The sequence below is a fragment of the Pagrus major genome, chromosome 15 (genome assembly GCF_040436345.1).
Source record: "Pagrus major chromosome 15, Pma_NU_1.0".
Lineage (NCBI taxonomy): Eukaryota > Metazoa > Chordata > Actinopteri > Spariformes > Sparidae > Pagrus > Pagrus major.
In genome coordinates this window covers 13,773,225-13,801,121 of record NC_133229.1, presented here as the reverse complement: position 1 = coordinate 13,801,121, position 27,897 = coordinate 13,773,225, and the positions used below count along the sequence as shown (strand labels likewise).

Here is a 27,897-nt window from a genome sequence, read left to right as displayed (position 1 = left end):
AGAGAAGGACAGCTAAATGTGTTGATATACAGATAGATGTAACATGCAAAGTAATTAGGATGATTTATTACTGTATTCTACTTGTGGGTTTGATTCAGTGCGTTGTGCTGTAAATTATCTCGTTTCTCCTTTAACAGAGGACAGACATTTTTCTGTGAGTGGCTTCTTGTCTCATGTCATGCCTGAGGAGTCCACTCATATTGCTGCATTCGTGTTAAACTGATACAAAGCTATCGATGTGACTATTTCCAGCAGAATATTAACGTGAACTGCATTGATAACATTGTATCCATTAATATCTGCCTCGCAGCTATGTATCTGCTGCTGTTCATATCTGCTCCATGTACTGAGTGTCTGTAGCACTGTGGTCTCTGAAAAGGGAGAAACATGTAGCTGGCATCATATCTCTGCCCTGTCCTCATAGTGGTTTTGCTAAAAGCCTTTGCACACAGCCAATTTTAGATTTGAAAGGCTACTTGATATGATGCCTACCCAGCATCCTCAGACTGCATGCGAAGATGTATGCTGATTACCGGCAGCAATAAGGACATGTCACATGCATTTGTCATTTTGAATCCTGATACAAAGTAAGTGTGTTGTTGAGTACATTGAAGATACACTGGTCAACGCAGTGAGGTGCTTCAGAGGGCCAAATTCAAAATCCACGATTTATTTACTGAAACTTGCATTGATTTAATTTTTTTTAGCCGAACACTGATGCACTTATAAGTTGATACTGCAAACCTGTTGGTTAACAATTGCTTATTTCAGGGTTTTCACACCTTTTTAAACAAATTCAATGGCTTTTCAAGGAATTCCAAGGCACCAGACAGGTCATATTGGGTGAGCCTCTGCACAGGTAAGGTGCGTTTCTGCCTGAAACATCACACACACATCACACTGTTCATGGGAGCATTATTTAGTGTGTGGAATGTTTTTTTATTTTTTACTTTTGCCTCTGTTTTACTTGTTTGGATTAAATGTGTGGACACTTCTCAGGTTTACTGCTGTGTTACAGAACAAATTTATTTTTATATTTTCCAGCACTTTCAATGAACCATGTCTATTTAAGCTTTTTTTTTGTTTAAACTTTCAAGGCCTTGATTTTCCCCCTCACATTCACAAACTTTCAATGGTTTCACAGACCCTTGCCAAGCATGTTATTTGCATACCAAATAGATGGGGCAACATTAGCATTAATTTGTTCTCCACTAAATATCCGACTCATTAGCCACTAAATGCTCCACTTTGTGCACCAGCTAAAGTCTAAGCTGGGCAGATGAGTACACTAGGTTTCTAGAGTCTTTTACTGAAAACAGCTGCCTGCAGTATTAGAAATGATACCAAAGTAAGACAGTAAACTAAAACAGTAAAATTGTGAGCAGAAAAAACAAATATGAGCTTGAGTAGCTCCATACAGCTGAGGGGAACTGCAGAGTTGATGATAATTGTCACTATGAGCTACACTGATCACATTACACAATAATTTCATCCACTGTTGATATAAAACATAGCAGCTTTAACATGCTACCTCTTAAACCATTTCTCTATAATGAATGTGGATGTTTGTGTGATCTGTATATGCCTGAAGACATTGGTGGGGATCAAGTCGCCGCTTATTTTTTACTTAGACCAACATATTTTGACTCTTCTCTGAATGTGTGTGAGAAGAAAGCACATCTGCACTAAAATGTACAACCACTTATATATAAACAAGTGCTCATATACATTTCCATGATAAAAGGAGTTCAGCAAGAAAAAAAAGTGTTTTTCTTTTAAATTATTACACCACCTTCCTTCCAATAAAAATATGCCTGTCTGCTCCAATGCGTGGGAATATTAATGACCTGGCAGATAACACAGTGTATTCTGGGTCACGATGCAGCTCTCAAGAACTGGCGCTTCATGTCTAACTCGTTTTCTCTTCTTTCTAATCTGTGGGAGTATGTCAGTTGAGCTTTATTGACACACTACATCATGTTAAATTGCAACACATAAAAGCAGCTCCCTTCAGATGAGACATGGTTTGGAAAACTGATGTGCTCCTTTGGTCTGTGTGGCTAAAACTTTTAATCGTTTAGAGACGGTGCTCAACATCACAGACCACAAATATCCACTGGTGGAGACACATCATACAGTGGGGGTTAAGGCTCTGCTCTCTCCCTCTGTCTGTCCCACTCAGTCGGTCTCTCAGTTTCGCTACTCGGAGGTCTGGACACTCATCTGCTCTCGTAATCAGCCTTTGAACAATTAACATCACCGCAAAGAAAAACCCCCCGGCTGAATGCTGCTACAGAGGACAACATATTCCAGATGGAGCCATTTTTCACTCTGCTTTGCTTTTTGTTTTCTTCTGCCATCAGTACAAACTCAGTGTTTGTAAGACACAAAGGCTTTTCAGTAACAACTGGTACCTGAGGGCCCTCCACAATACGTGAACAAGGTTGTTATTTATCCCAAACAGGGTTGTGCAGAATTCCCATGGCTTCCTCTGAAACTTAAGAGGGTGATTGAGGTTTGGTTATGGGGCTAAACAACAACATTAAGACACTAGTGCGTCACCCCCTTAATGGGACAAAAAAGGTTAGAAAATGCCTGACATGGATTAAAGCTGGAGTAAGTAGGGCCGTGTTAATCTAAACCTAAATAATTATAGAGCTCAAAAGTAAATTACACTGCTCAGAACTTCCTGACAAAAGCCTTTTGATGCTATACGGGAAAAGAGAGTGTTACACAACGGAGAAGCAACAAGAAACACATGCTTGGTGGTACACATATCCAGTTTCCTTTGGACAGAGCAAGAGGAAGCCACAAAGAACAAGGCAACAAGGTGGAAACATTCCTTAGGCTCATACTACCTGTCACTTTATACTCTGACTTTTGTTTTACTTTTTTGATCCAGAAACTGGATGCACACCCTCGTTGCCATTATGAAACCCTGTCAGCTGGCAATTTTCACTCAGGAGGGTTTGTTTTCCTAGAATGGAGGGTGAGAACAGCTTGAAATCAAACACTCACACTTGATATTGAATGAGGCGTTCGTGGAGTGGAGTATCTCTCCCGTGACCGCTTTCTCTGCGACGCACTCAAAGCTCCCTGCGTCCAGCTGCCGATCCACAGCGGTGAACTTGAGGTTGCTGCTCTCCTGGAAGCGCCTGTCGTCGTTTTCCAGGCGCTGGCCTTCGTGGAGCCAGCGGTAAGTGATGTCAGATGGATCGCTGACCTCGCAGCGTAGCATGGCACTGCGGCCGTGCAAGGCATCCTGGGACTTGGGCTCCTTGGTGAAGTGAAAGGATCCAGCCTGGATGGACAGAACTGGAAAAGGAGAAAGAGCGAGAAGGGGAAAGTAAATGACAGTATTAGAATGGAGCTGCTGTTAACATTTTACTGCTTTTTCCGTTCATTAAGTGTATGCCATGGCGACCACTTAGCCTTGTGGAGGAATGCGATGTTTAGACAATACTGGCGAGCTGTGAATTATTTTGTCGTAAAATTATCAGACCCAACACGGAGAAAATACTCCTTCCCGTTAGTTAGGCTGAGTGGGTGATGCATCTCACAGTCATATGCCATCAGCTCAGCCAGATGACGTTTCTCAAACAAGACATGATGTGTTGCACACACATCCTCACGCACACTTAAATCTTTCATTGCCCCTCATGATGCTGTGTACAGGCTTTGTGTGAGAGACATGTTTTCTGCTCTATTTACTGGTGTCTCAGTGGAGAAAATGACAAGAGTGTGACTTGGACTAAGACTGAGATAGCAGTTCCAGGTCACAGTTGATACACCACAGTCATGAGGTGAGAGATCGCACTAAACAAGAAACTAAATCAGGGGGAAGACAGTGACAAATGAGAATGAAAACCGAGGAATAGTCACCATTTGATTAGAGAGGTTTTTTGTTTGTGTTTCACATTTTTTGATACCAGTCATGGAACAACCAGAACTTGAAAGGACATGTCAGTGACAACACTGCTGTATTATGTAGCAACAGAGATATGATCACTTATCTTCTAACCAATTAATGGTTAATAATTCATATTTTATGACTTTTAAAAGATTCCCCGATCAGGAAACACAAATGTTTTCTTTGCAAAACTGCCAGTTTTCACACAAGAATTATCATGTAGAGGTGGAGACCCCAGTTTCTCAAAGTCCCAGGTGATGTCTTTAATTATGTTTTGGTCAGTCCAAAACCCAAAGATATTCAACTTAATATAATATAAAACAGAGATAAGCAGTCTGTATTTGAGAGACTGAAAAAAGCATTTTCTGTCATTTCTGCTAAAAAATATACTTATGATTAATCGATTATCAAAATAGTATTAATTTTCTGCCGTTCGACTGATCGATTAGTCAACTAATTGTTAGCTGTATAAAATGTACTCATTTTTATGTCAGTTCACTGATATGTCTTCCATGCCAATCTGCATTCATTACTGTTGCTAATTTGAAAAATCTCCCCGAAACAAGGGACTCGTCATCTTGTGTGAACATACAGGAGGTAATTCTCAAACCATCTTCATAGTGTGTCAAGGAAGGCCCTCATGTGTCCTGCGTAACACAATGTTATCATACCAGATGTCAAGGTTTGTTATCATAAGGAACGGTCTGCCACTAGAGTCGATTTAGCGTACCTACACCTGCGTAACAGTGTGAGTGCTTGTGTGAGTATGTGTGTGGAGGTCTTCATAGCCTCTTGAAAGACTAGAGCCAAGTAAATAGGGGATCTTTCAATAATGTTAAATCAAGGAGCCTGTTGAAGATGAGCCAAGGTAATTCCTCAATCTCTGACCCTCCTCATCCCATCGCTCCTGCCTGTCCATCTCCTCATCAGGCTCACCTTTGTCTGAGCTGCAGGTGGCTCGAGCCGACCGGCAGAAAAAGACGCAGAAAAGCTGATCAAACATGACAGGTAGAGAGGGCGTGATAGGGCTGGGTATGACAAGAACAAATAAGTTTGCCTTAAATGCCCCTTACATTTTAGGCAGCAGGACATTTTCAAAGCAAAAAATTCAGAGGTAGAGAGCCAAAAAAAGTTAGCTTAAGATGTGAAGAATAAAATGTAGAAATAACATTTCTGTCACATGCAAGTTAAAGTGGATCAGACTGAGGCTTATATCTCCAGAATGTGTTGGTGATATGCATTATGAATTCACATACCGTGCAAAGATGAATGTCTGATGTGTTCTTGCACACTAAAGCCAACAGCTAAAGTAAAGAGACATCTGTTAACTAAACACCTCCCACACAGATAAAACCATCACTAATCTTGTGTTAAAGCAGAAAGCCACTGATGAATGCCTCCTTATTCAGTACTGAAGCGCTATCCCAATAAGAAAATAGCTTAAACATTAGCGACCAAGGACAGATGACAGCTATCACCATTAGAATATTTTCCTACAACCGGACAAATCCACAGACATCTCTAGTGATGCACAGTTGAAGATAGGCATAAGAGGTACGAACAAAACACAGACCTGCTCAGTCTGACAAGGTCAGTGTATTAAAAAAGCATACTTTTGGACCTTAGAGGGAGAGAGCAGAGGCCCATAACAACGGAGCACATTTAATAAAGATACAGCCTTGGTCACACTTTTTGGGAGTTGCGAGAGAATGACACTATACTCCAGTGTGTGTTTTAGTCCATCATATTGTTTTTAATTTCAGCAGCTCTGGCAGCCACGTGAATCGATGGCTTCTTTGGGGAATTGATTTTTCTTTTCGTGGACACGCTGTGTTAGAGGTCACAGCTCAGTGGCCTTTATTTCAGCTGTAAATACAATGTGGGGGAGAAATTTACAGGCCCCTGGAGAGACACCTGCTGCCACATGATTGGCTTTTAGTTCAATGTGCCAGGTAAAATTTCTTTCTCACTTAGGATGAAACCTCTCCACCTCAATTTGTGCCACCAAGACTGAAGTGCCAACCATCTTGCTTAATTTCCATACATAGATTTATATCTTACCCTGCCTTATTTCATTCTCATGTTCTTTCATGCTCTGTCCCAACATGAGACTGAAGCTGCAGCCTGCAGTGTTCCCACACAAACTTGTGAGTTATTTTTCAAGCAAAAACACACCAAAATGAACTTGTTTCTGCAAGGCCTGTCAAGATAAATAAGTTATTGACTCATCCCAAATATCTTATAGACTTACTTGATATGATATGTACATGACCTCAATATGGCCCTATATGTTTACATGCAATTTTTGTTAACAGAGTCGTTTGTATTTATTGTGTTGGTTGTGTAGTTTTCCTTTATCAACAATTTATTTATTTAGGACATTTTCAAAAATCTGTTTCACATCCCAATTCTTAAGATTTAAAAGTTCAATGTTCTCAATCTATTAATTGCAAAAAATTATCAAGAGAATTATTGATTATGGACCTAAAAGTTAGCATAAATATTTCTTTCTATCATCTGAAAAGAGCTGCGGTGCGATTGCTGTACATGATTTATTGCACAAAAGGAGTGTTCAGACTTCTCTTCTCTTTATGCATATTGTCTGTAGCAATTCTCCTAAGAGGCTGTGAATTTGTTCCATCTGTGTAAAACTGGGATAAAAGGCAGCAGATGGGTTGGAAACACCGGCAGAGTCATCCCCAACATCCACCTCAAACAATATATCAAGTAATGCTCACAGACAGGCGCACTGTCTCCGTGCCAAGCTTACAGCTGGGGTGTGATGTAGCGAGCCAACTTCCATCACACTGAGCCTCCTCTGTGTATAGTGATGTTACAAGCTTTGGTGGAGGGACGGCGTGCAGTTGATGGTTTCATTTGAGATGCACGTTGACATACAGTGTGAGTTTGTGTGTGTGTGTTTGGACAGTGAATGACTTCTGGGAAAAGTCCCAACAGAGAGATAAGGTGCTTTCACATACCACAGGATGACAGACGAGATGTAGAGAGAGAGACTAAGTCTATCTGAGGAAATCTGCCAAATTTACTGTACTGTTCAAACAGGGACGGCACCGTGACCTACATCTCTCTCTCACACACACACTGCAGCCCTGCTTCTCTAACACACTCATAAACAGACACACAAGTACAGACACACAAGGCTGCCGTTGCCACCCCCAATCAGGTCCATCTCCATGACTTAGGCAACACAAGTCTACTTCTAAAGTTGGGTCTGTCTGACCAAATCAATACAGTTAATTTAGGTCATGCTTTTTCACTGAGTCACACAAGGGCTGAAGGAAAGGGACTTGCAGTTTGACTCTGCACGGAGTGACATTTCAAAGAGATAAGCGGGGCAAATGCTAATTCCAACCGAGGGCCCTTCAAAGTGAGAGTGGTTGAAAGGGAGACTTGCAGATAAAGGGAAAACAAACAGTCGGGTTGATCCTTTGACAGCAACTCTTCAAAGCTAAGATATAGCTATAGAACAAAGAGGCATAATTCATCTTTAAAGGTGCCCTGTGGAGTTTTTGACCACTAGTAGTACTGTGGAGCAAATTCTTAATGTGTGTTTTTCCGTTTTGTTTGTATATAGGTGATGCAGGACGCATTCATCACATGGTTTCATGCTTCTGTTGAGTGACAGTTCGAAGCATTGTAATGTGCCATCAAAGGGGAAGACGAAAAGTGCAAACTAGCCAACACAAATGTAAACAATGCAGGATTTATGGAAGAAAATTAGCTTTGTAAATGTTTTATGAGGAAGGAAAGGCACTCAACATGTTTGTTAGACATCCAGGAAACAAATAATGAGTTTTGGTGAGAAACAGTGAATGTAAACAACTTTTGTTTGCCCCTGCAGAGCACCTTTAAGATTTAAATTAGAGCTTTTTCAATATTGATTCATTGGTGGATTATATTTAGGATTAATAGTTTCCTCCAGAAAATTTCTATTATCCAAAAACTAAATCTAAACAAAGCTGCTGGAATATACAGTATTTTAACATGACAGATAATGTAATCGATAATCTTGTTAAATATAGAAGTTTCTGTTGGAGGGACTATTAAATTAAAAAAAAAAAAAATCAAATTTGAATCTTGTACTCCAAACCAGAAAGCTTCACAACAGGAAAGAACTAATGTTTTAAATAAAAGCTTCATGAAACTGTGCTAGGCACGTGCACTCTTTCTCCTGGGAGCCTCAATCTCTTCAAAGATTAAGGAAAAAAAAACCCAGAACAACAGAAAACAAACAAGGAATTCTGACTCTGATACAGCATCAATCAATATGCACTTGCTCGGAAAAGCTTACGACGGATGCGCTAATGCACCCGGATGAGCAGTGATCGCCATGAAATATTAATAGCTCCTCGCTTTCAGAATAGTTTGCCATTTCCCTGGATTTCAATCAAGGTATCAGGAAAGAAGTGAGAGAAAAGAGAAAGTAGGTTAAAGACAGAGGGGGAAACTGCTGAGAGGGGAAAAATTCCTACACACAGGGATGCTCCTCGTCAACTCACTGCACTGCCGACCCCATTAAGCCTTGCTCGGCTGTCAGGGCTGTCAGGTGGACGTCGCCTTAAGTCGGCCTGATAGTCAGAACCCACAATAATAGGCTCATCAGTGATCCACGCCTTCACTCACTCTGTCTAAACTTTGTCTGCTGGCACAGGCAGGCAGAGGTGGGCTGAGATGAATTATATTTCAAGACAAACTACATCATTATCATATCAGCATAGGGAGGAATGCGAGATGCACAATTGGCAGAGATAGAAAGAGGGAATGTGGGTGACTGACAGGGAGTGTTTGTGGACATTCACAATAAAATCAATATCCAGATAAGACAAAAGTTTTGATGCTTATACAAACTACACAGATGTTTTTATTGTGCAGGTAATAGTTTCATGTTAAATCTAAAAGACTGAACAAATATTAACTGTATTTTTAGAAATGTCCAATGTAAGAACTTTAATTCCTTCAGATAACTAGCAACATCAGAAATGTTGTCATCTTATCAGTGAGGATCCTGTAATCAGGAGTGTCTCCAGCAGGCCATCACACACCACAATGTTATCTCTCAAACTGCTGCAAGGTGACGGCAACCAGGGATGACACACAGGACGAGAGAGGTTAAAGGGGAAGACACCCACACATGCACAGACACAAACATCAGCACCCACGAATACTTGGCACCCGACACGCCTGTCATGGGAGCTCAAATAGCCCGTATGTGTGGTCTAATAGCCTCTCAGTAGAGCGTGTTAAAGCAAGACAGCTGCTCTAAAATGTTTTAGTTTGACAGGACAGCAGTGCGAGGAGTCTCGGAGTCGCAAGAGTGAGCGTTGTTGACGGGGCGTGAGACAGTGATTGGAAAGTTCAACGCGCCTGCCATTACATGTTTTTCTAAATGACGCCTTGGTGACAAACAATTCCCAGAATCTCACGCATTAAACTAGAGCAAATATACAATGAAACACTGTCAAACAGTCTTTGCCATCGTTAATGAAGACACAACTACCATCCATTATCACACGCTTTTCAATAATCTCTCCTCTCCCAAGGCACAAAATCTACATAGCCCAATTGAGGATAAGAGCAGCCAGACTTCAGATAACTTCAGCCCTCTTAGCTCAAACTGCACACACTGACAACAAACAGTGCGACTTCAAAAGAGAACCAAAAGGAAGTGGCACAGATGCGATTAGAAGCGCCTCTGATCAGTTCAATTATTAACAACCCCAAGAATTCACATGAGATCTGAACGAGAGCTTAGCATGATTTGAAAGCAGAATGAAACATCTTATTTCAAGTTAAAGGCAATCAGAAGGTCAGACGAAGGCCTAAATGATGAGCACAGACTGGAAAAACATGCCATCAATTTTTTAACATGCAAAAGATGTAGAGCGGGAACACTGATGCAAACTTCTCTCTCTTTAAAAGCTGCACAGGGCACTGGGAAGTTTAACCCTGTGCCCTGGCAGGGTAGGTCTAATTCCCTCTGGTCACCGTTCTGAGTAAAAAGTTAAGAGTGGATCTTCCTGTTCATCTTCAGGGTCAGCTAACGAGGTCATCTGAACAGTGCTATTTTTAACATGTCAGGCATGCCAGCAGTGAGGAGAAAAACATGTAGATCATATTTTTTATTTCCAGCAATTTAGCAAGCGCTGCAGATTCCTGCTGCTTAACTGGAAGGCAACGCTAACGAGATTAGCAGTCTTACATGGGTGGATGTCAAACAGAGTCAAGGACGGAGCAAGAGGAGAAACGTCCTCACTGTCGGAGTAGACTGTAAGATGCACAGTGTGTTAAAACAGACGCATCTATGAATCAATTTAGTGTTAAACTACTTGGAGGAGGCCCTGCACCTTCAGCAGCTCCTGAATTGTGTTAGTTAAAAGTGTCAATTAATGAAAATTCACATTGAATGCCTGGTGAGATATTTTGTCTTGTTTACTTAATTAAAATCAAGAACTTTTCTAACTTTAAAATACAATTTGTTAAGGAAAAGTTCTTATGCTAAGTGCTAATGCTAAAATTCTAAATACTGTTTGAAAACCCTACTTAACCTTTATTAGTTGCAAATAATGGTACAATGACTTATGTCTACTGTATAGTTTCTTTTTCTTTCCCATTTGTCATGAGTAGTAACCAGTAGTAACCATAAGTCACCAAAATACTTTATATGTTATAGAAAAATTCATTATATCTTGACGAAACTTGAGATGTGATAGCTGCTTGGATGAGTATCATGTTGGCATTTTGCCCATCGACGCTGATCACCATCAGTCACAGTGCTGCCAAGTGTCTTAAAAGCTGAAATAAAACCTCAGATGAAAAACCGTGATAGCCTCGTCCTCAGTTGTGTGTTTGGACCGAGATGTCAGGGAGATAAATTGGAGTGGGAATGAAGGGCAAAGTCATGTGAGCACTGAGGCCCACTGACAGAGCTGTCATTACCTGTCAGCACATTACCAGATGCGTGTGTGTGTGTGTGTGTGTGTGCGCGCGTGTGCGTTTCGGTTTTCCACTGCTTGAGTTGCCTCCCCTGCTGCCTCCTTGAAAATTGTTGGCAGAAGATCTTCCTTAAAACGGACAGCATTTATGGTCCCATGAAACACCGTGGAAAAACCCATAAGAACATAAAACAGGTGGGGCTGCATGATGAACTGCATTGTGATTTATGATCATGACAATAACAATTTAAATTCCATCTTCAACAGAAAAATATAGAGATAAATATGTTCGTGAGAAGTGTGCCAGCATAAGTGTCAAAGAGAAAACAAGAATACAACACAATGTTGGAGCAATTCTATTATAGTAAAAAAAAAAAAAGAATATGGTTTTGTGGCATTTAATGTGGAACAAAAGATAAAAAGACCAAATCTTTGGTCTATAAACAAAGCACTGTGAACAGGAAAGTAGAAGCTAATCTCAGCTACTGTTGTCAAATTGAGTTTATTTTGCTAGAAGTGCATTTTCATGCTTCAGTGACCTCTTGGTCAGTATTTTTAACAACGCTGAGTGTCAGCAAGAGTTTGTGATCTCTGCTGTGAATTACACAGAGAAATCACCAGTGCATGAAGTCGAAATTCTGCCCAAACAAAGAGGACAAGTTCTCTTATTTAACTTGACAGCAGAGACGTTAAACAGGATAGAGTCAGACCAGGTACAATGTCTCTGTCAAGCCATCATAACGAGAGTGACAGCCTGGTTCACCACAGACTGATCTCTTTATTGACCTCTGTCGGCTTTTTGAAGACTTAACTACTCGAGGACTGTAACTAACAATTGTTTGTATTTTTGGTTAATCAAGTAATTTATTAGTTTAATTGATTAATTGTTTTGTCCAATCAACATTTGTTACCTTGAGTAAAATTATGGATTTATTGAAACATTTGGGATGATGCAAGTACACAACTCAACAAAATATTCATCAAAAGGTCTAGGTTTTATACATTTTAATGCTGAAGTGTTATATATTATATCTTTAAATTATCTTAAATTGGCGGGGATTCATTTTGTGTTGATAAACTATTGGAATAACTGATGAATAGTTCAGCACTAATCCAGGCCATGAAATCTTACAGTGTAAAATCCAGGATCTCCTTTCACAGTTTCATAAATTATATCAAAGCCTCATACAAAGTAACTTTCAAGTGTGAACAGATAGACAATGTTCAACCTCAGCTGTTACAGATGCACCCCCACTCTATCAAGCTGAAATGGATCCAAGTAATACAAAAGAACTAGTCCCTGCTGGCTCTTTCCATTACATCCCAAAAACTGACCCCAGGTAGTATTTTATTCTCTGCGAGACATATATCAGCACAGCACATCTCTGTGTTCATTCCTCTGCCTCTAATTGAAAACCATGTTCAAAGCAGCGGAGCCAGGCTGCCTTTTTACCACTAACACGGCTATGTACACCCGCTTCCTTAATTCAATCGCTGCTCTTATTGTAACAGGTAATTGCACGGCGGAGGGGTTTCACTATGCAAAGCGCACTTTCTCGTGTGCAAAGAGAAGGCCGGGCTCATTATAACAAACCTCGCTGAGATCACTATCAGTTTATGCCCGTTTCTCTCCATCTTAGCGCTGACGGCAGAGAGCGAGCTCTGCACCAACTAGACAAAGACCCCCCTCCTTCGCCAGCTTATTATCAGGCACCATTGGCATGGCAACCGGCATGCAACCTCTCCAGGTGGACCAGAGTGTTCTGTCATTTTGCTTCACTCCTCCCTCATGCAGCAGCAACAGTCATCCATGACGCCTCAGTGGAGTTTCTCGCCTGATCCCCATTCTGACATCTCTTCAAATTAGCTCCTCTATCAGAAGCATGACATTGATTGCATCGTAGCTGTGTTTTTAGGATCATGAAAATTCATTTCCCCCAGAAAACTACTTGATACGGCATTTTGACAGAAGTATGTCACCTCTCCTTTGCCGTAGTGAAATGGCCTCTCATCCCTCCTAACGAGCCACTGCTTGCCAGCACACCTCTGCCTTTGAAATGAAGAAGTGCTCCATATGGTCTCCATGACAGGAAAAATAATAAAAACACTCATGTAACAGTGAGCGCAGGAGGGAGAGAAACAGGCGTCCGCCATAAATCTCTTAATAAGCACACCGGGAGGCGGTCAACAGCATCAAAGTGTTGGCTACAGGCCCCACCCAAACACTCCTTCGACTGTGTTTTAATAGGCCACCCATCCTAGGCCATTACAGCCTCATTATTAATCGTACTAGGAGGCCTGCAGCGGGCTGGGACTAGTTTGTCTCTCGAGGAACACTAGTAGGGATCTCCAGAAACCAGATACATAATCATAGCTCATAGTTTAAGCAGGGAAAATACAGTGGGCTGAGTAATTTGTATCAGATAAAAAAAATAAATGCATTTCTTGTCTAAATGGCTCACAAATACAGATAGTTTTATTCCCAAAAACCTACTCAACCAAATTAATGCTCCATCTCGTCTTTGAATTAAAGGGTTAACTCTCCTTTTATCTCACTTTTGCGGTTATTTAACTTTAAAGCAGATCACTACCATAGCATCACAATGCCATGCTATTTCATACAATCGTATGAAGTATAAATGGCAGTTTACGGAGCGTGATCCGCTTGCTTTACGACAGATAGCGCTTCAGCACACGAAGAAGCCTTTCAGAGAAGATATCTCTCGTCACCCCCCGCTGCTCTGTCCCTCTACACCAGGCTTCAGAACTGTCATGCTGTATCTAAAATAGAGACATCTGAGCACAGCCAGCTCTCACCGATTTTCAACACCCACTCATAAAAGGCAGACTGTTGAAACACAGGCAGCCTAATGCGTCTCTGTGTAACACACGCACGCCGAGGACAGAACATGAGCTGACAACAAGGGAAGGAAAGCAAGAAATAGAGGAAAGAAAGAAGCACAGAGAAAAGGTTATACAATTTGTGTGGAACGCCCAGCTGATGACGATGAAAAACCTTTATGACGTCCACAGATCGGATCCTGGCCGTGAAAGGGGACCATGGATATTATTACCCATAGTGCACAGCAATCTGGAGCCACAGCCGTCGCCTGCAGCTGTGCTCTTATGAGAAAGAGTGAATATGGGAGCAATTATTAGATTAGGACGGATTAGGCTTTGTTCAGGTAAGGCAGGTTGGGTCGTTCCTGTCTCTTTGGTCCTGGCAAAATGGGCACTAATCCAGTAATGACACATCTTTTAGAGGGAAAATGGAAAAGTGCAGCAGTGGAGAATTAAGGCCGCCATTTCTTGTTCACGTATGTTTGGTTTTTTCATACAAATACAACAAAGGATCTTCACACAGCCAAGATGAAAGCCTAATGCAAACTGTTTACATAAGTAAGTGCTATAACTACCCTGCAAAGGGCATGAGCAAAAATTAACAGAGGATTTAGTATCAAACTAAATATAAAGGAACAGTAATGTCAAACATCTGGGGTCACGCTCTACAATATTTTTCCAGTATTATGCGCCAAAGATGGAAGATTAAGTCACAGTGGAACAGAGGAGCTCAGCAGTTTGCAGCCAGGCTAAACACACACAAGTCTGATAGATGTTTCAGACTACAGACTTGAAAGTGGGAGTCAGAACTGAAGCTGGCTGCATGGTTTAATCTTCCTCTGCAGGCCTGTAGACGCCGCCTTCACGGAGTAACATGACAGATATGAGATAAAGCAGAGGGAAGAAGCGGGATGCTGTTTCCAAGTGTCTTTCCTTCTGAAATATGATCTGCGAGGACGAATAAGTTCGATGGATTAAACAGAAAGAGGAGGAGGGAATACCTCCAATGCACGACCCAAAGCCAAACATGCAGAGAGTGCAGCAATCACAGGACAATATGTCTCCAGAGTGACAGGAGCTGCTTTTCGCATCAGTGGAGGTAATAAATGATGGTTCCCTCGTTGGCTCTGGCAGCAGATGGGCGCTGAGTCCTTGGCTGCCAGTGCCGGTCTCCTCTCTGCAGGCGGCTCTGGCTAATGCCGGCACCTCAGCTATGTCCAGACATGAGTGCCAACCAGGAATGTGGTGGCACTCTACAATCCCCCCTGGCAAACTACCCAGCATGGAGGGAAGCGAGCCGAGATAAGAGGGAAGGAGGAAGGGAAGATTTTCAGAGTAAAAGGGCTTTAAAAAAAAAAAAAAGGAGAAGAGGAGGGCTTGAACGGTTGTTTCGGTCATTCTGATGACAGCCTGTGTTGAGCCCAGAGCCATTGGGGCTTTTGGCTTCATAAAGACTGTAAAAAGAGAGTCTGCTCCGGTCATTACTCAGTCACCGTCTCACACTGAGGAGGATAGGAGATTGTGTGGGAGATAAACCAATCCCTTGAGTATTACAATTTCATTCTAGGTCAATCCAATGCCACGTTTGTGCTGCGACATCCAGCTGCTAATATATTTAAGAAGGATAATTAAGAAAGACGTTCAAAATTAGATTCCTTTGCCAGGGCAGTATCAATTTCATGATCTAATGAGACAGATTACAAACACGACAAGATGGAATAATTAATGATGGATGGATGGATGAACATGCCTATTCTTAAGAGTCGACTTCTTTCAGTCACTCAATGGGGCTCCAGAGTACAATAACGACTCCATTAAACCCTCTCATTCTGTCTTGCTGTCTCTCTCCATCACACTGTAACATTCCATCTGCCTTTGGCCTTCGAAAGTGTCTTTTTAAAAGCTTCCTGAATCCCTCCAGTAAAAGCAATCTGCAATATCCTCATCCTACACAACAGCAAAACAGTATTTGCCCTTTTTGTTCTAGCGAATGCACCCTGAAGCCAAGACCTTGACAGCAGCTCACAAAAGACACAAACAGACCTTTGACATACAGGTTCACGAAAGCACATAAGAAGGCAGTGTGTATCAACCTTTCTCAATTCATTTTGAAGAACAGATTTAAGACATGGGTGGCCTCCTGCCCTCTCTACATCTACTGCACCATCCCTTCTTACCACATGCAAACACACACAGATGTTGATGCTGGCAGGAGGGAATCAAACAGACCTGGCATCCAGGTTGTTTCCAGGACCGGTTCGCTCTGTGGTGTAGGTTTCCTAGCAGACCTTGGCTAGCTCTGCAGAGTGAGCTCAGTGTAGACACCACAGTTAAATTAGCTGCAACCTTTCTGGACAGACGTCCACTGTAGCTGCTTTAAGAAAGGTCTCTGTGACTGTGGACCACATAGGTGAGAGTGTGTGTGTTTTTATGAATGCCTTGACTCTATAAAAGCCAGAGCAAAATGTTTCAGTGGGAGAGCTCCAATACTGCAAACATAGTCTTAAGATGAGCAAAGATGCCTTTGCTTTATTTTGTACGTTGATCATTGAATGTGTGATCAGTTAGCAAGTTTCAGATTTATGCACTTCGTTATTTCCTTACTGAAGTATTTTAATTAAATGAAGAATAATGACAATAGTTGATTAAACCCATTTGATGGCTGAATGCTCCGAGCTACAATAATATCACGTGGCAGCATAGTAGAATCAGCAACAACAAAGAGTACAGGGTATCTGTTCACGGGATTACAGTTCCCACAAATTCATTATACTTATTGTGCTGGGATTAGGACCGCAGAATATGAGGAACAGCTGTGATGTGATGATTCAATATTGCAATGACGATATGACATGGGATATACAAATACTGGGTGTCCATACTCGCTCTTTTCTTGTTCATCAGCACTCATGCCAGCTAACTAGCTGTCACAGATTGATGAGCCAAATGGTGCGAATGCATAGCTTCTTTATCCAGGGCTCCTTCTGATAGCTCAAATGTTCACATGCTGAGTGTGAATGAAGGTAGTGTGTAAATAAAATTATTTTTTATCATTTAATGCATTTCAGGCAGTCTTTTGCGATGCGTTTGTTGCACCGGCCAGAATCATTTAGAAACAAAGCCAACAAACTGTAAAAGTAAGAAAAGTAAATATGGAGATCTTTTTTTAAATTGATGCTACAGAATCTGAACACAGTACCAGCTAGAAAACACTATAAAACCAATTTAACATAAGAAAAGCAATGCTAAATCAGCAACAAACAAATATAATCCAGCCTCCCTAATTTAAAAACACACAAGCAGGTCCAAACACCAGTGAGAAAAGAAAATCTAGCTAAGATCAGACAAGACACATGAGGAACTAATTGTACACTTAATGAGAATGTGTGTCATCTTATTAAAATCTGACATCAAAGGCATCCCATTATGAGACTTAAAGGGCTAGTGAGTGTGCCGTTCCAACACCGTTCCTGATGTTTTTCATGCATCTGTAACCCAAATGATTATAATTAGGCGGTATTATCTTTTAATTAAGGAAGGCACTCTGTGCCGTCATGTTTGCCAGCCAGCAGGTGGTCCATTTGCACAGCCATGAAGAGCAAGGAAAGAAGAGATGGAGATAACCTATATCTGTATTTTGGTCTAATACATCCTGTTCATAAATATTCTTCAGTTTAAGTCAAGACCCATACGAGACAGATTGCAGTTCACACATGGCATAAATGTTTATAAATGTGTAGTGAATCACCATCTGTTTGGTTTTATAATTTCTTTATAAGGTGATACACTAAAATAACCCATTCATGTGTGAGTGCAAAACTTTCTACAAGTTGTTTGACATATTAGCAGTATTTAGGAGATTTATACATAGCATTCTGAATGTGCTTTAAGTATATTGACAGTTACATTTGGACTTGTCCATTTGTAACGGGATGATTCATGCATTGAAGGACAACATGTTAACAGGACCTTAGAGACTGGCGAGCATTAATGACAAAGTTCTCAAGGATAGACAACTGTGGTTATGTTTGCATACCTGCAAATACATTCAATTAAGCAAGTCATTTTTTCTAGTCTTACAATTCTTACACACTAAGGTGTATGCTTTGCCATGTGAATCTTTTTATGCCGGGAGTCCTTCAGAAAACCATTAAGTAATATTTGTCTGTGGGGTTTAAATGCATCGATTCTCAGTTTGTATTTACATTTGCCATATAGAGGTAGTATATCAAAAGGACATGGCAGCATTAAGTGCAACTTTCAAATCTCATGGGATGACTGTGTGTGTGCCGTAGGGGGTTCATGACATTTGCAGTGCCTCCGATTATTTGAATAACAGAGGAATGGGCAGGATGCGGCAGACCCCCAGTGAGCCTCAGCATTTAGCTTTCAAAGCAGTGTTTGCATTAGCATAGAGAGAGCTGCATCTACTTTAGACCTCAGTGCTGAAGAGAGAAAAAGGTGGGAGGAAATGAAATCCTCCACAAATGTCTAACGTCTCTTTTTTTTTTTACTGCAATGAATATCAGATTTTGTGATCTCTTGTTTATCCCGTTCCATTAAGTCACAAATCAGTAACAGCTATCAGGTGGGTGCTGGTATACTGATGAGGGATAACTAACAAATATGGAGCAGAGCACAGACGAATCAAATTAAGGGATAACAAACTAAGAACAATCTCTCAAACAAACTAGATCTTGCCCCACTTCTAAATAATACCTGAAAAAAAAAAGAAGAAAAAAAAAGACTATATTTCAAAATCAAAGTAGCTCCTGTGTACTAGTGTTTCTGAATACCTTTGTTGTAAATTTTAATTTTCAACAACCTGACAGCTTTTGTGAGCACTGCCACATACAGCCAACATTATTATTGATGATCACACTACTTACCAGCGTTACTTGGCAACACGCACCACTTGGCGCATTTCCACCCACTCAGGTTGAGCTGAACATGGTTCAAGGTGATTATGTTGCTTCTATGAACAATTCAACAGCTCAACACTCACCCTTCACACCTGTGTGTTGAGAAAAGTGCTTTGTGTTCACACGAAAGAAACAAAGGCAGCGCTGGCTGTATCAACTAAACCCAGATTATTGTAGGCTCACCGCCTCATATGCTCTATAGATTAGAGGGTCTCTGGACAGGAAATGAAATGTTTGGTCTCTCAACGTCGAGACTGTGTGGAGTGTTTGTCCAGGTACTGCACCTGTTGATAGGCATCTAGACACTAACACGGTGCAAGCGAGGATCTGAGATAGGACAGGAAGACGGACTTCCTTGGGGATAAGTGTGACCGATAAACACCAGCACAATGTGGTTTAAGACGGTGGTTACAAGTGGACCAGTGGATGACCTTCCTGCTCAAACAACTTAAGAGGCTCCAAGATATCAGCAGACTTTCACCTTCAAATACTGTAAAAAGCTATCAAGAACATAAAGTCTTCCTTCAACAATAGGCTTCGTCTCTCTGTCTGCTCTGTCTGCTCTGTCTGCTAAAGGAATCTAGGGCTGCAAATGACGATTCTTTTCATTATTGGTTAAACTTTCGATCATTTTCTCAAATAATAAATAAGCTATTTGGTGCACAAAATGGCAGAAAATTGTGAAAAATGTTGATTACTTTTATCCAAAGCTCAAAATGATATCCTCCATTGTCTTGTTTCTCCCACTTTACTGTTACTTATTCACTTTACTGTCATAGAGAAGGAAAGAAACCATAAAATATCCACATTTGAGGAGCTGAAATTAAGAAAAAATTTCAATAGATTATCTAATCTAATAGTTTACAGCTAATCGATTAACAGACTACTTGTTGCAGCTCTAAAGAAATCTGTTAAGAATAATCATAATCTTCCATGGAAAACCATCTTGATTACTATTTATTCAAATGCCATAACACTATTTCCATTGTGCCTCTCCAAGAACCTGACCCCGATAGAGCAGGTCGATGTGGAAGGAAGCATTTGTCTTTCTACTCATCAACCTCCAAGTAGAGGATACACTTCACAGCAGAACTACAGCTGGGATCCATCTCTACATCTGTTTCACAAATGTCCACGCTGAATGTGCGTGCTGACATTGGATGAAAAGAGGAACTGAGACATAGGAAGGAGGTAAAGCTTAACATTGATACAGATGGAGAAAGAGACAAAATAGCAATCGTGTTTTATGCATAAAGATATTTGTGTTTATATGCCTGTGCGTATCCTGGGGATCAAATGGACAACATGCTCACATCTGAATGGCCTGTTTCTGCTCAGGGCTCTGGTCTAATGAGGATGCCAGTGTATGGAGTTATAGACCGCGGCTAGACCAGCAGTGATCCTGACCAGCCAAACCGAACCCCCTCCCCCCTCTATGCTTCAGGCTCAGAAGAGATTCATGGTTCCTTTTCAGAACAGTCATTGGCCTGAAGAAAAATAATTCAGTTCACTAAGTTTTAGATATTACTATTTGTTGACTATTTGTAGTGTAGATGGATGGTCAGTGCTGGTAATGACTAGGAAGTCCAAACACAAAGTCACCAGGCCACACAGTAGAATGGACAAACTGGCATAGATGTGAAGTAGCCATTCACCCAAAACAATGGTGATGACTACAAGGACGGTTTGTGCACACCATGAAAACAACAACGTAAAACACCCTACCAAAAATAGAGCAAACACTTATTCTTTTCACAGCATGTTTCTTAAAATGAAATGAGAAATTTCAGCACTGGCTAGAATTCAATACAAGACCAATTTTGCCAGTGGCATGAACTATGTAATTGAAAATGGGGATGTAGAGAGCTCCCATTCTTACTGAATAATTTGGCTAATATGACAAAAAAAAAACAAAAAAAAAACACCTGTGCCAAAATACACATGCAATCCTACAAACTTGACACACACAAATTCACAGAAAACACAAATCAATTATTGGTAATGTTGTGCTCCTGACGTTTGAGTTAACAAAGCAGTTTACGGTTAATGGAATTTTAAGTTTTTTGTCTTTCAAGCGGATAAGCAAAAGCAGGATTGGATACAAAATAAAATTTGTGAAATGGCTTTCTTCCCTAAACAAGACATTTTTGTTTTTTACATACAACGTTTGTATTTAGTTTACTCTGTGATCTTGGAACACAGCAACATGAAATAAGTCATTCAAAAGAGGGATGATGAACCCAGCTGTGTTTTATGAGCTTATCGTGCTCTTTTTCATTACAACTCTTAGCTCTAATGTGTTTCTCACAATGCTATTGCAACAACATTAATAAAATTCATTTAGCAAATAAATCCTCACAGATTTGAGGGCTGTAAAACGTAATATGAGTGTTACAGGATGTTTTAGTGCTACTACTGAATGATTTGTACTAGCCTTAATGTAGACGCATAATGGGATTTTTTTCTTAACATGCAGTCACTTTGTTAAAGCAAGAATACCCCATGACGTGTGGGAAGTTATGTAGTCTGATGTCTCCAACAAGACATTTAATGCACAGCTCGCTGTCTCGTCTCTCATAATGGACAGATGCTTTCTCCTCTTGAGTACAGGAAGCACTCTTCTTCAGAGCACTTCCTGAATAGTACAGAGAGTGAGTTTGCTCTGCCAAACAGTCACAAGTCCTCACTGCACAGTAAAATAAAATGGGGAAGGGGAAATTAACAAGAATTTACCCAAAATAGATGAGAGGACTGTAATTCATTTTTCACTCATTTACATGAATGTGTTTTTCCACAACTCAACTCTTGAATTCATCATGCTAGCAGGGATTCATTCAACTTTTTGGGGGTATAAAACTCTCAGCAGTTCAATAAAATGAGTATCATTTAAGAACACTACTCAAGAGTAACACAGAATCTGTCCTATAGTTTATAAACTTCATCGGATGGGAGTGTTTTGAGTTATTCAGTCTTTAGTAAACACACACACAAACCAAGACGACAACATACTGGTTTATTCTCCCTTAAAATGTAAACAGCATTGGAAACCAGTGAGGCCTGACTGGCACAATGGCCTCTGTCCAAGTAAACTGTCACTCACACTCTGGGGAGAGACACCTCACTGCAGGAGGTGGCGCGACCCCCTGAGACTTAACGAAATGACACCTTCACTCACACAAACACTCACACAGACACACACAAAATCACAGACGCACAATTATACGCTCTAAGGCCACTAATTGGCTTGCTTGGCTGTGTGTGAATACTAACTGGGTGCGAGGCAGCAGCTGTTGTTATAGTCTGTTCTCTCAAAGGTGAAGAGGCGAGGAAGAGAAGAGGAAGAGGAAGAGAGACAGTGTGTGTGTGTGTGTGTGCGTGCGTGCGCGTCTGGAATAAAGAATCTGGTCTCATGCTGTGTCGTCCCCCATGCCAACAGCCAATTACCTGTGTGTGAAGCTGAAGCTCTCCCAGTCTTTCTGTCAGAGCCTGTCTCGTCTAAAAGCATGATAGGACAATGCTGTTTCCTGTCTGAGTTCTCCCGCCTGTCTGAAAGTCCAGAGTATGGCTGCTATCCCATAAACGTTGCCATCTTTACCCACATTAGTGCCCTACTGGTGCCCTTTCAGATACTTTTGTTCTCTCTGCCCTTTAGTCACTTAACATTTCCCTCCACAGAGAAGACACAGCTACAGGGATTTAGTGTTTTCCTACACATAGGCTGTAGTGGGCGATGTGCATTGATATTAATGGACGCCTGAGTATATTTTGACCTATTTCACAGTGGTAAAAGCCCTTAAAGACAGCCTGACGTCATGGAAGTGAAGAGGTGGTCTGTCCAAGGGGAGGCAGCCACTTTATGCATAACACAAGAGTGCAAGATCAAGTTCATCCGCCAGCTTACACTGAATTTATCTCTTCATCATAAAGGCACTGAGCTACACTTGCTCTATATTATACAATCCAATGCTTGCAATGCCCCGGATTAAGTCCTACCTTCTTAAAGCCTAGGATTTCTACATATGTTCAGGTTTTTGAGCTGTACTTCCTGCTTGATGGAACCAAGAGATCAGTTTTAAAGCTGAGAAGTCATCATAAGACACTATACAAAACAGAACTGCTGTATTCATGTGGGGATAAATCAAACAACAGGAATTTTTCCCATTAAACTTAGTGGAGGTGTTAATTGTTCAAAAAGCTATCAACAACTTCTTTGCAAAGACAAACATGTCAGCCCTCAGAAACAACATTAGCAATAGGACAGAAGGCTTGTCTAAGCCTCAAATCAAACCAGGGACTCGTTCATCCCCTCTACATTTGGATTGCTTCATTTGCACATGAAATGATGTCGCCTCTTGTGTCTGTAATTGCTTTGTTTTGCATCGACAAGTGACTTGTTTTTGTGCCATCTTACCAGTTGTCACTGTTTTGTTATATTAACCCATCTGATTCAGTAATTTGCAGCAGTGAATTTTCACAGTGTTTGATGTTTTTGATTGGGATTTTACAGTCTTATTATGTGTTTTCTGGGGTATTTTTTTGTTATTCCAGCTAAAAAACATATTTCCCTTGATAGATTAGAGCTTGCAAGTTTATCCCTCCCATTATAAGGCTTAGATGCAGCGACCAAGCCTTTTTGGAGACCATCTAAGATGAATAAATGTCAAATCTATGTAGAGAACATCAAACCTAACTCAGTGACTTTTCCCAGATATGGTCTAGTTGATCCCCTGTTGACTTCTTGAGCAGTTGTCGTCTTTAAGCTTTTTGGGTGTTGTTTATTTAGTATATTTTCCAGCTTTTCCAACTTTTTGTACACAGATATGGTAGTAATAATGGACTGAAATAATGTGAAACTGCATGTTTTTAAACAGAAAAAGGTAATGATTTACCTAAAATCACATGTAGCATTGTTTAGTCAGTGTCTAATCATAAACTGACTCCATGTGGTCTAGAAATAAACAAAAGAGGAGCTCACCCATTTTCTTGTCTGAAATGTAATGTGAACAGATGTGTTTCAGTTATATATTCCTGGTCAGCACTTTTTTTCGAGAGCATTAAAGATCCAACTAATCGATGGTTTGCTTAAAAGGTTAAGTGGCAAGGCGATACTGAAGCTACAGGTCCTACTGTGAGGCATTTAGCTGGACATTTCCCACAACCTCAAAGTAAACGTGCATGGTTTGCAGAAACAGTGGAAATTTATTTAAGCTTACCTTTAATGGAAATGGCCACAGTCACGTCCAAGCAAACATGAGGAGAGAAGGAAAGAAAACAGGCATGTTAGCCATGGGCTCAACATCAACTCAGACAAAACGATAGGAGAGGGTTTCTCTCTGTTTTTTTCTTGTTTTTTTTTTTTTTTGTGTATGACCTTGAGGCAATGTGGACATTCATATATTTCAAAGGTGCTTCTTTAATGTTCCTCTCACACAACGCATCACTGCAATAATATTGAGATGCCTCCTGGCACCTACACCTGTGTGCATGTGAATGGAGTGCAGGATGAGATAAATCAATCCAGCTATAAACATGAATCTATCTATTCAGCCTTTCCCCAATACTATATGCTGGTGATGGATTTACAGTTCCTCATCGCTGGCGGTATAAACCTCGCCAGCAACAGCAGAAGTAGTCTCGTGGGCCAAAACAAAGGGCTTCTGGGTAGTGCTTTCATCCAGGAAAGAGCGGTTCAGGTCAACACATCTTCCTCTCTTGCTTTCTCTCTGCCTCAAAGGGGCGATCTATGAAAAGGTACACCAACTACATTTTCTAAAAGCCCCCATGAGCAGTGCAACATAAATCTATTTTTTCCCCTTCACTGGCTCCCTGTTCCCATTTATCTTCCCACTGTTTTGGGCTCATCTCGGCTCAGTCTGAACTCCACAGGAGGAGAGTGAGGAAAGGGAAATCTAAATAACAGATAGTACATCGAAGAGTGGGAGAGACGTGGATATTCATTTTGCAGCGACTTAAAACACCAGACCTCTGCCTCCAATTGGAGACCCTTCGCCCTCTTGCTCACCCCCTGAACCTTACTGACATGCTCAGAACACATTGCTTTATTGCCTGTAAAATAGACACACTGGCCTATTTATAAGAGGATTAAGTAAAGAAAGAAAGACAGCAGGAGGGTGCTCTGTCTCTGCCAGCACTCCCAGCCTTAGGGGGAGGACCCATTACAAGCACAATACAGCACATATATGTAGCCTGACGTGATCATGGCTCAATACAGAGCCTGTCCAAGGTAAATGTTTCCAGGACACAATGTATTTAGAAGATACATGTGTTTTCTCTATGACTGACGCAAATGCACAAAGTAACAGGACGTCAGCTGTAGGGTGCCGTGAAATCATCAGGACACTGAGACGAGCTGCTTTTAGAAGACGAGACAAGTAGATACAATGTAATATGTCAATAGATTCATCTACATAAACTAACACTCATTCACACCCTGAGGTAGGGCTGAATATTTCATCGAACTATTATTGAAATCGCTATATGGCCAAGTACAATATCCAATATTGCAGGAGCTGCAATTTCTTGTCACAACTTACCATCATAATTTGAATTTAAATTAAATCGTTTAAATAGAATAGTCACAATCGTAGGATTACCTCAAGTGGGTGAAAGTAAATTTGCACAAATATTTGGGGTCAACTTCAACTTCACTGAATTTTTGGGCACCCTGGTGGCTGGGGGGGTTAAGGTACCAATCGTGAAACACAATGTCCTTGGTGTGACACTCAGCAGAGGCCTTTGTTCCTCTCTCATTTCCTTTCATCTGTCTACTGTTCGCTCTCAAATAATAAGGTACAAAATGCTCTCTTCAAAACACTTTGATACACAAATTTGTGCTCTGGACCTATAGAAAGCCATCTTGATGATACTGGGAATGGACTGTGCGAATGGTAGCTGAAACAGCTTTTCACTGACACCAGTATTATCCCCAGCTGGTCAACTACAGTAGTATAATAGTTTACCAACTAGCCCTGCTAGCAGTCGGTTTATCACTAAACCTCTAGCAAAACACATTTCTAGAGGAGGCACAAATAATTTCACTGTACAACTTTGTGATGTGAGCAGGTCATGAAATGGAACTGAAATGATACAGCAAAGTCTTCTGAATTAGGATTCATCAGATGGATGCCGTCATCTATTGGCAATAGCTGATGACCACTGAGTCTTCTACCATTGTGACGTTTTGATTTAAAGTCCACCTCTACACATCCCCCAAATAATGATATAATCTATTGCACTGTTTCACTGTGGATATCGTCCTATGCCAATTTGGTATACATCACCCAACCCTGTCCTGAACTCCTTTTAAAAACCAGACTTAATTAACATGGGCTCAACCCACCTGAGTCCCACTGCCCGAAGTTCATCTTTGAACATCCTCAGAAGAAGGATGTCCAATAAATCTCAGACAGCTTTTAAAGGGTGTAAAGGAAACCCTCGATCTTAAGCATCATCAGTAACCGTCTCGCCCCCACCCGAGTATCAGTAGCACAAAGAGCAGCTCTGCCTCCCTCCACATCAATGGTGACCGCTGCCTCCAGACGTAGTGATTTAATGATTTTTCTCAGGCTTCAGAGGCTGGGCGAGCTCCAGTAACAGATCCTTCCCTTGACTGTTAAATTGCCTGTTGCGACCAAAAAGATCTCTTTCCCAACAGAAAAACAGCGATGCTTTACAGGCAAATGCCAAACAATAACAGATCGTGTTACACAGTAAAACAGGAGTATCTGCATGTCTAATTTCAGCCCCCTGCCCCACCCCTCTCAGGCGTCCAGTAACAGTTGGGTCTATCTTTCCATCTGGCCTAAACCCAGAAGCCAGGCTACAGGGCTAATACAGCCTTGGTCCAGTTCTCAGGTGTCAACCCTATTGAATTGGAGCTGGGAGGGACGGAGCACTGTAGTGAGTAAACCCCCCTTTCAAAAAAAAACTCACCCAGGACCAGTGGGACAACAGGGAGGAAAGCAAAAACATTCGGTTAGGGATCGTTTATTCCTTGTAGATCTCAACACACAGGCTGTTTGTTTCACTTCTCCTTTTCAGCAGGATGTATTGATCCACAGCCCGGTGCAGCTCAAGGTCTTGTCAAAGGAAGGACCCAGACATGCCCTCGTAATGGGCTGATAGGCTTACACAAGGAGGGGATGTGAGCTGCATTATAAAGAAATGGGAAGAATGCTCCTCTGGTTATCCGAGACGCCTCCCACTCATCAATTGCAAAATAAATGTATCACGTAATCAAATTCTGCTACAAATGAAAAATATTGGATCTATACATCGCTTGTAATGGGTCTATGTTTTTTTAAGTAGGTGGAGGTTTGTGTGTACAGAACGAAAGGTGGGTTGAGCCACCCAGATCATCCCTCAGTATCCCCCCCTGTCCAGACGGCATCTTCCTACAGGCGTTTCCACAGCAACCATGGCAGGACAGTGATCCTCCTGGGAGAAGAAGCCCCACCAGTGGTCAAAGGTCAATTAAGGGTAATTTATTTTTGCAGAGAGGAGCGATGATCCTCCTATCTTCAAGCAGCCATCCTGCTTGTGTATTTTTTCTTGAGCAGCAGGACAGTTAATTTTCATCCACCAGTGACAGTTCTTGTTTCGTGATGTATTTTTTTTCTTTAAACTGACTTGTTATACATTTTGCTTCAGTGCGTATTTGTCATATTTCCATCAGATGTGTGCATAATATGATTTTGGTTTTCCCTTTCTTTCCAAAAACAAATCTTACCACATTCTGTAGTAGAAAGAGCAGAAAAGGGCAGTTTTCTTACGTTTTTTGCCCTCAATCTCCTCACAGGCATCATTGCTTCCTTACCCTTTTTGTGACAATAACACAGTAAGAACAATCTAACCTCAATCTTTCGTTTGATGACCTGAATACGCCTGAAGTCGAGACAATGCCCAGAGGCCATTTCACGTAAGAGAAATCTAAGGCAATATCAACTGTCTGGATGTTAAGTGTTCACCCGCCCAACCATGCCCCACTCAGATGCTCCGCTCCAAGGGTTAAAAGGCTATGGTGTCAGTAAGGGCCAACAGTAAGACGGTTCGATGCCACATGAATGTTAAGGATGCTTTTGTCAAAGCGGCAGCACAAAATTGACCTAAACCCCCAGGCCAAGCAGCCAATGGCAGACCAGCTCAGTGGGTGACCTGTCCCCACAGCCTATTAAACGGCAGCACTCAACAGCACATCAACAGAAATCACAACAGGCACAAATATTTCTCTACAATCCACAATGCAATCCAC

At 41.2% G+C, this 27,897-nt stretch overlaps 1 protein-coding gene across 1 annotated transcript in view; it reads right to left on the bottom strand.

The window, feature by feature from the left end:
* The window catches only part of ptk7b (protein tyrosine kinase 7b), a 78,230-nt gene that overhangs the window by 23,185 nt on the left and 27,148 nt on the right, over positions 1–27,897 (bottom strand). The window contains exon 3 of the mRNA XM_073482224.1: positions 3,019–3,315. Coding sequence (XP_073338325.1) covers positions 3,019–3,315 — 297 coding nt within the window. The remainder of the gene's footprint in view (positions 1–3,018; positions 3,316–27,897) is intronic.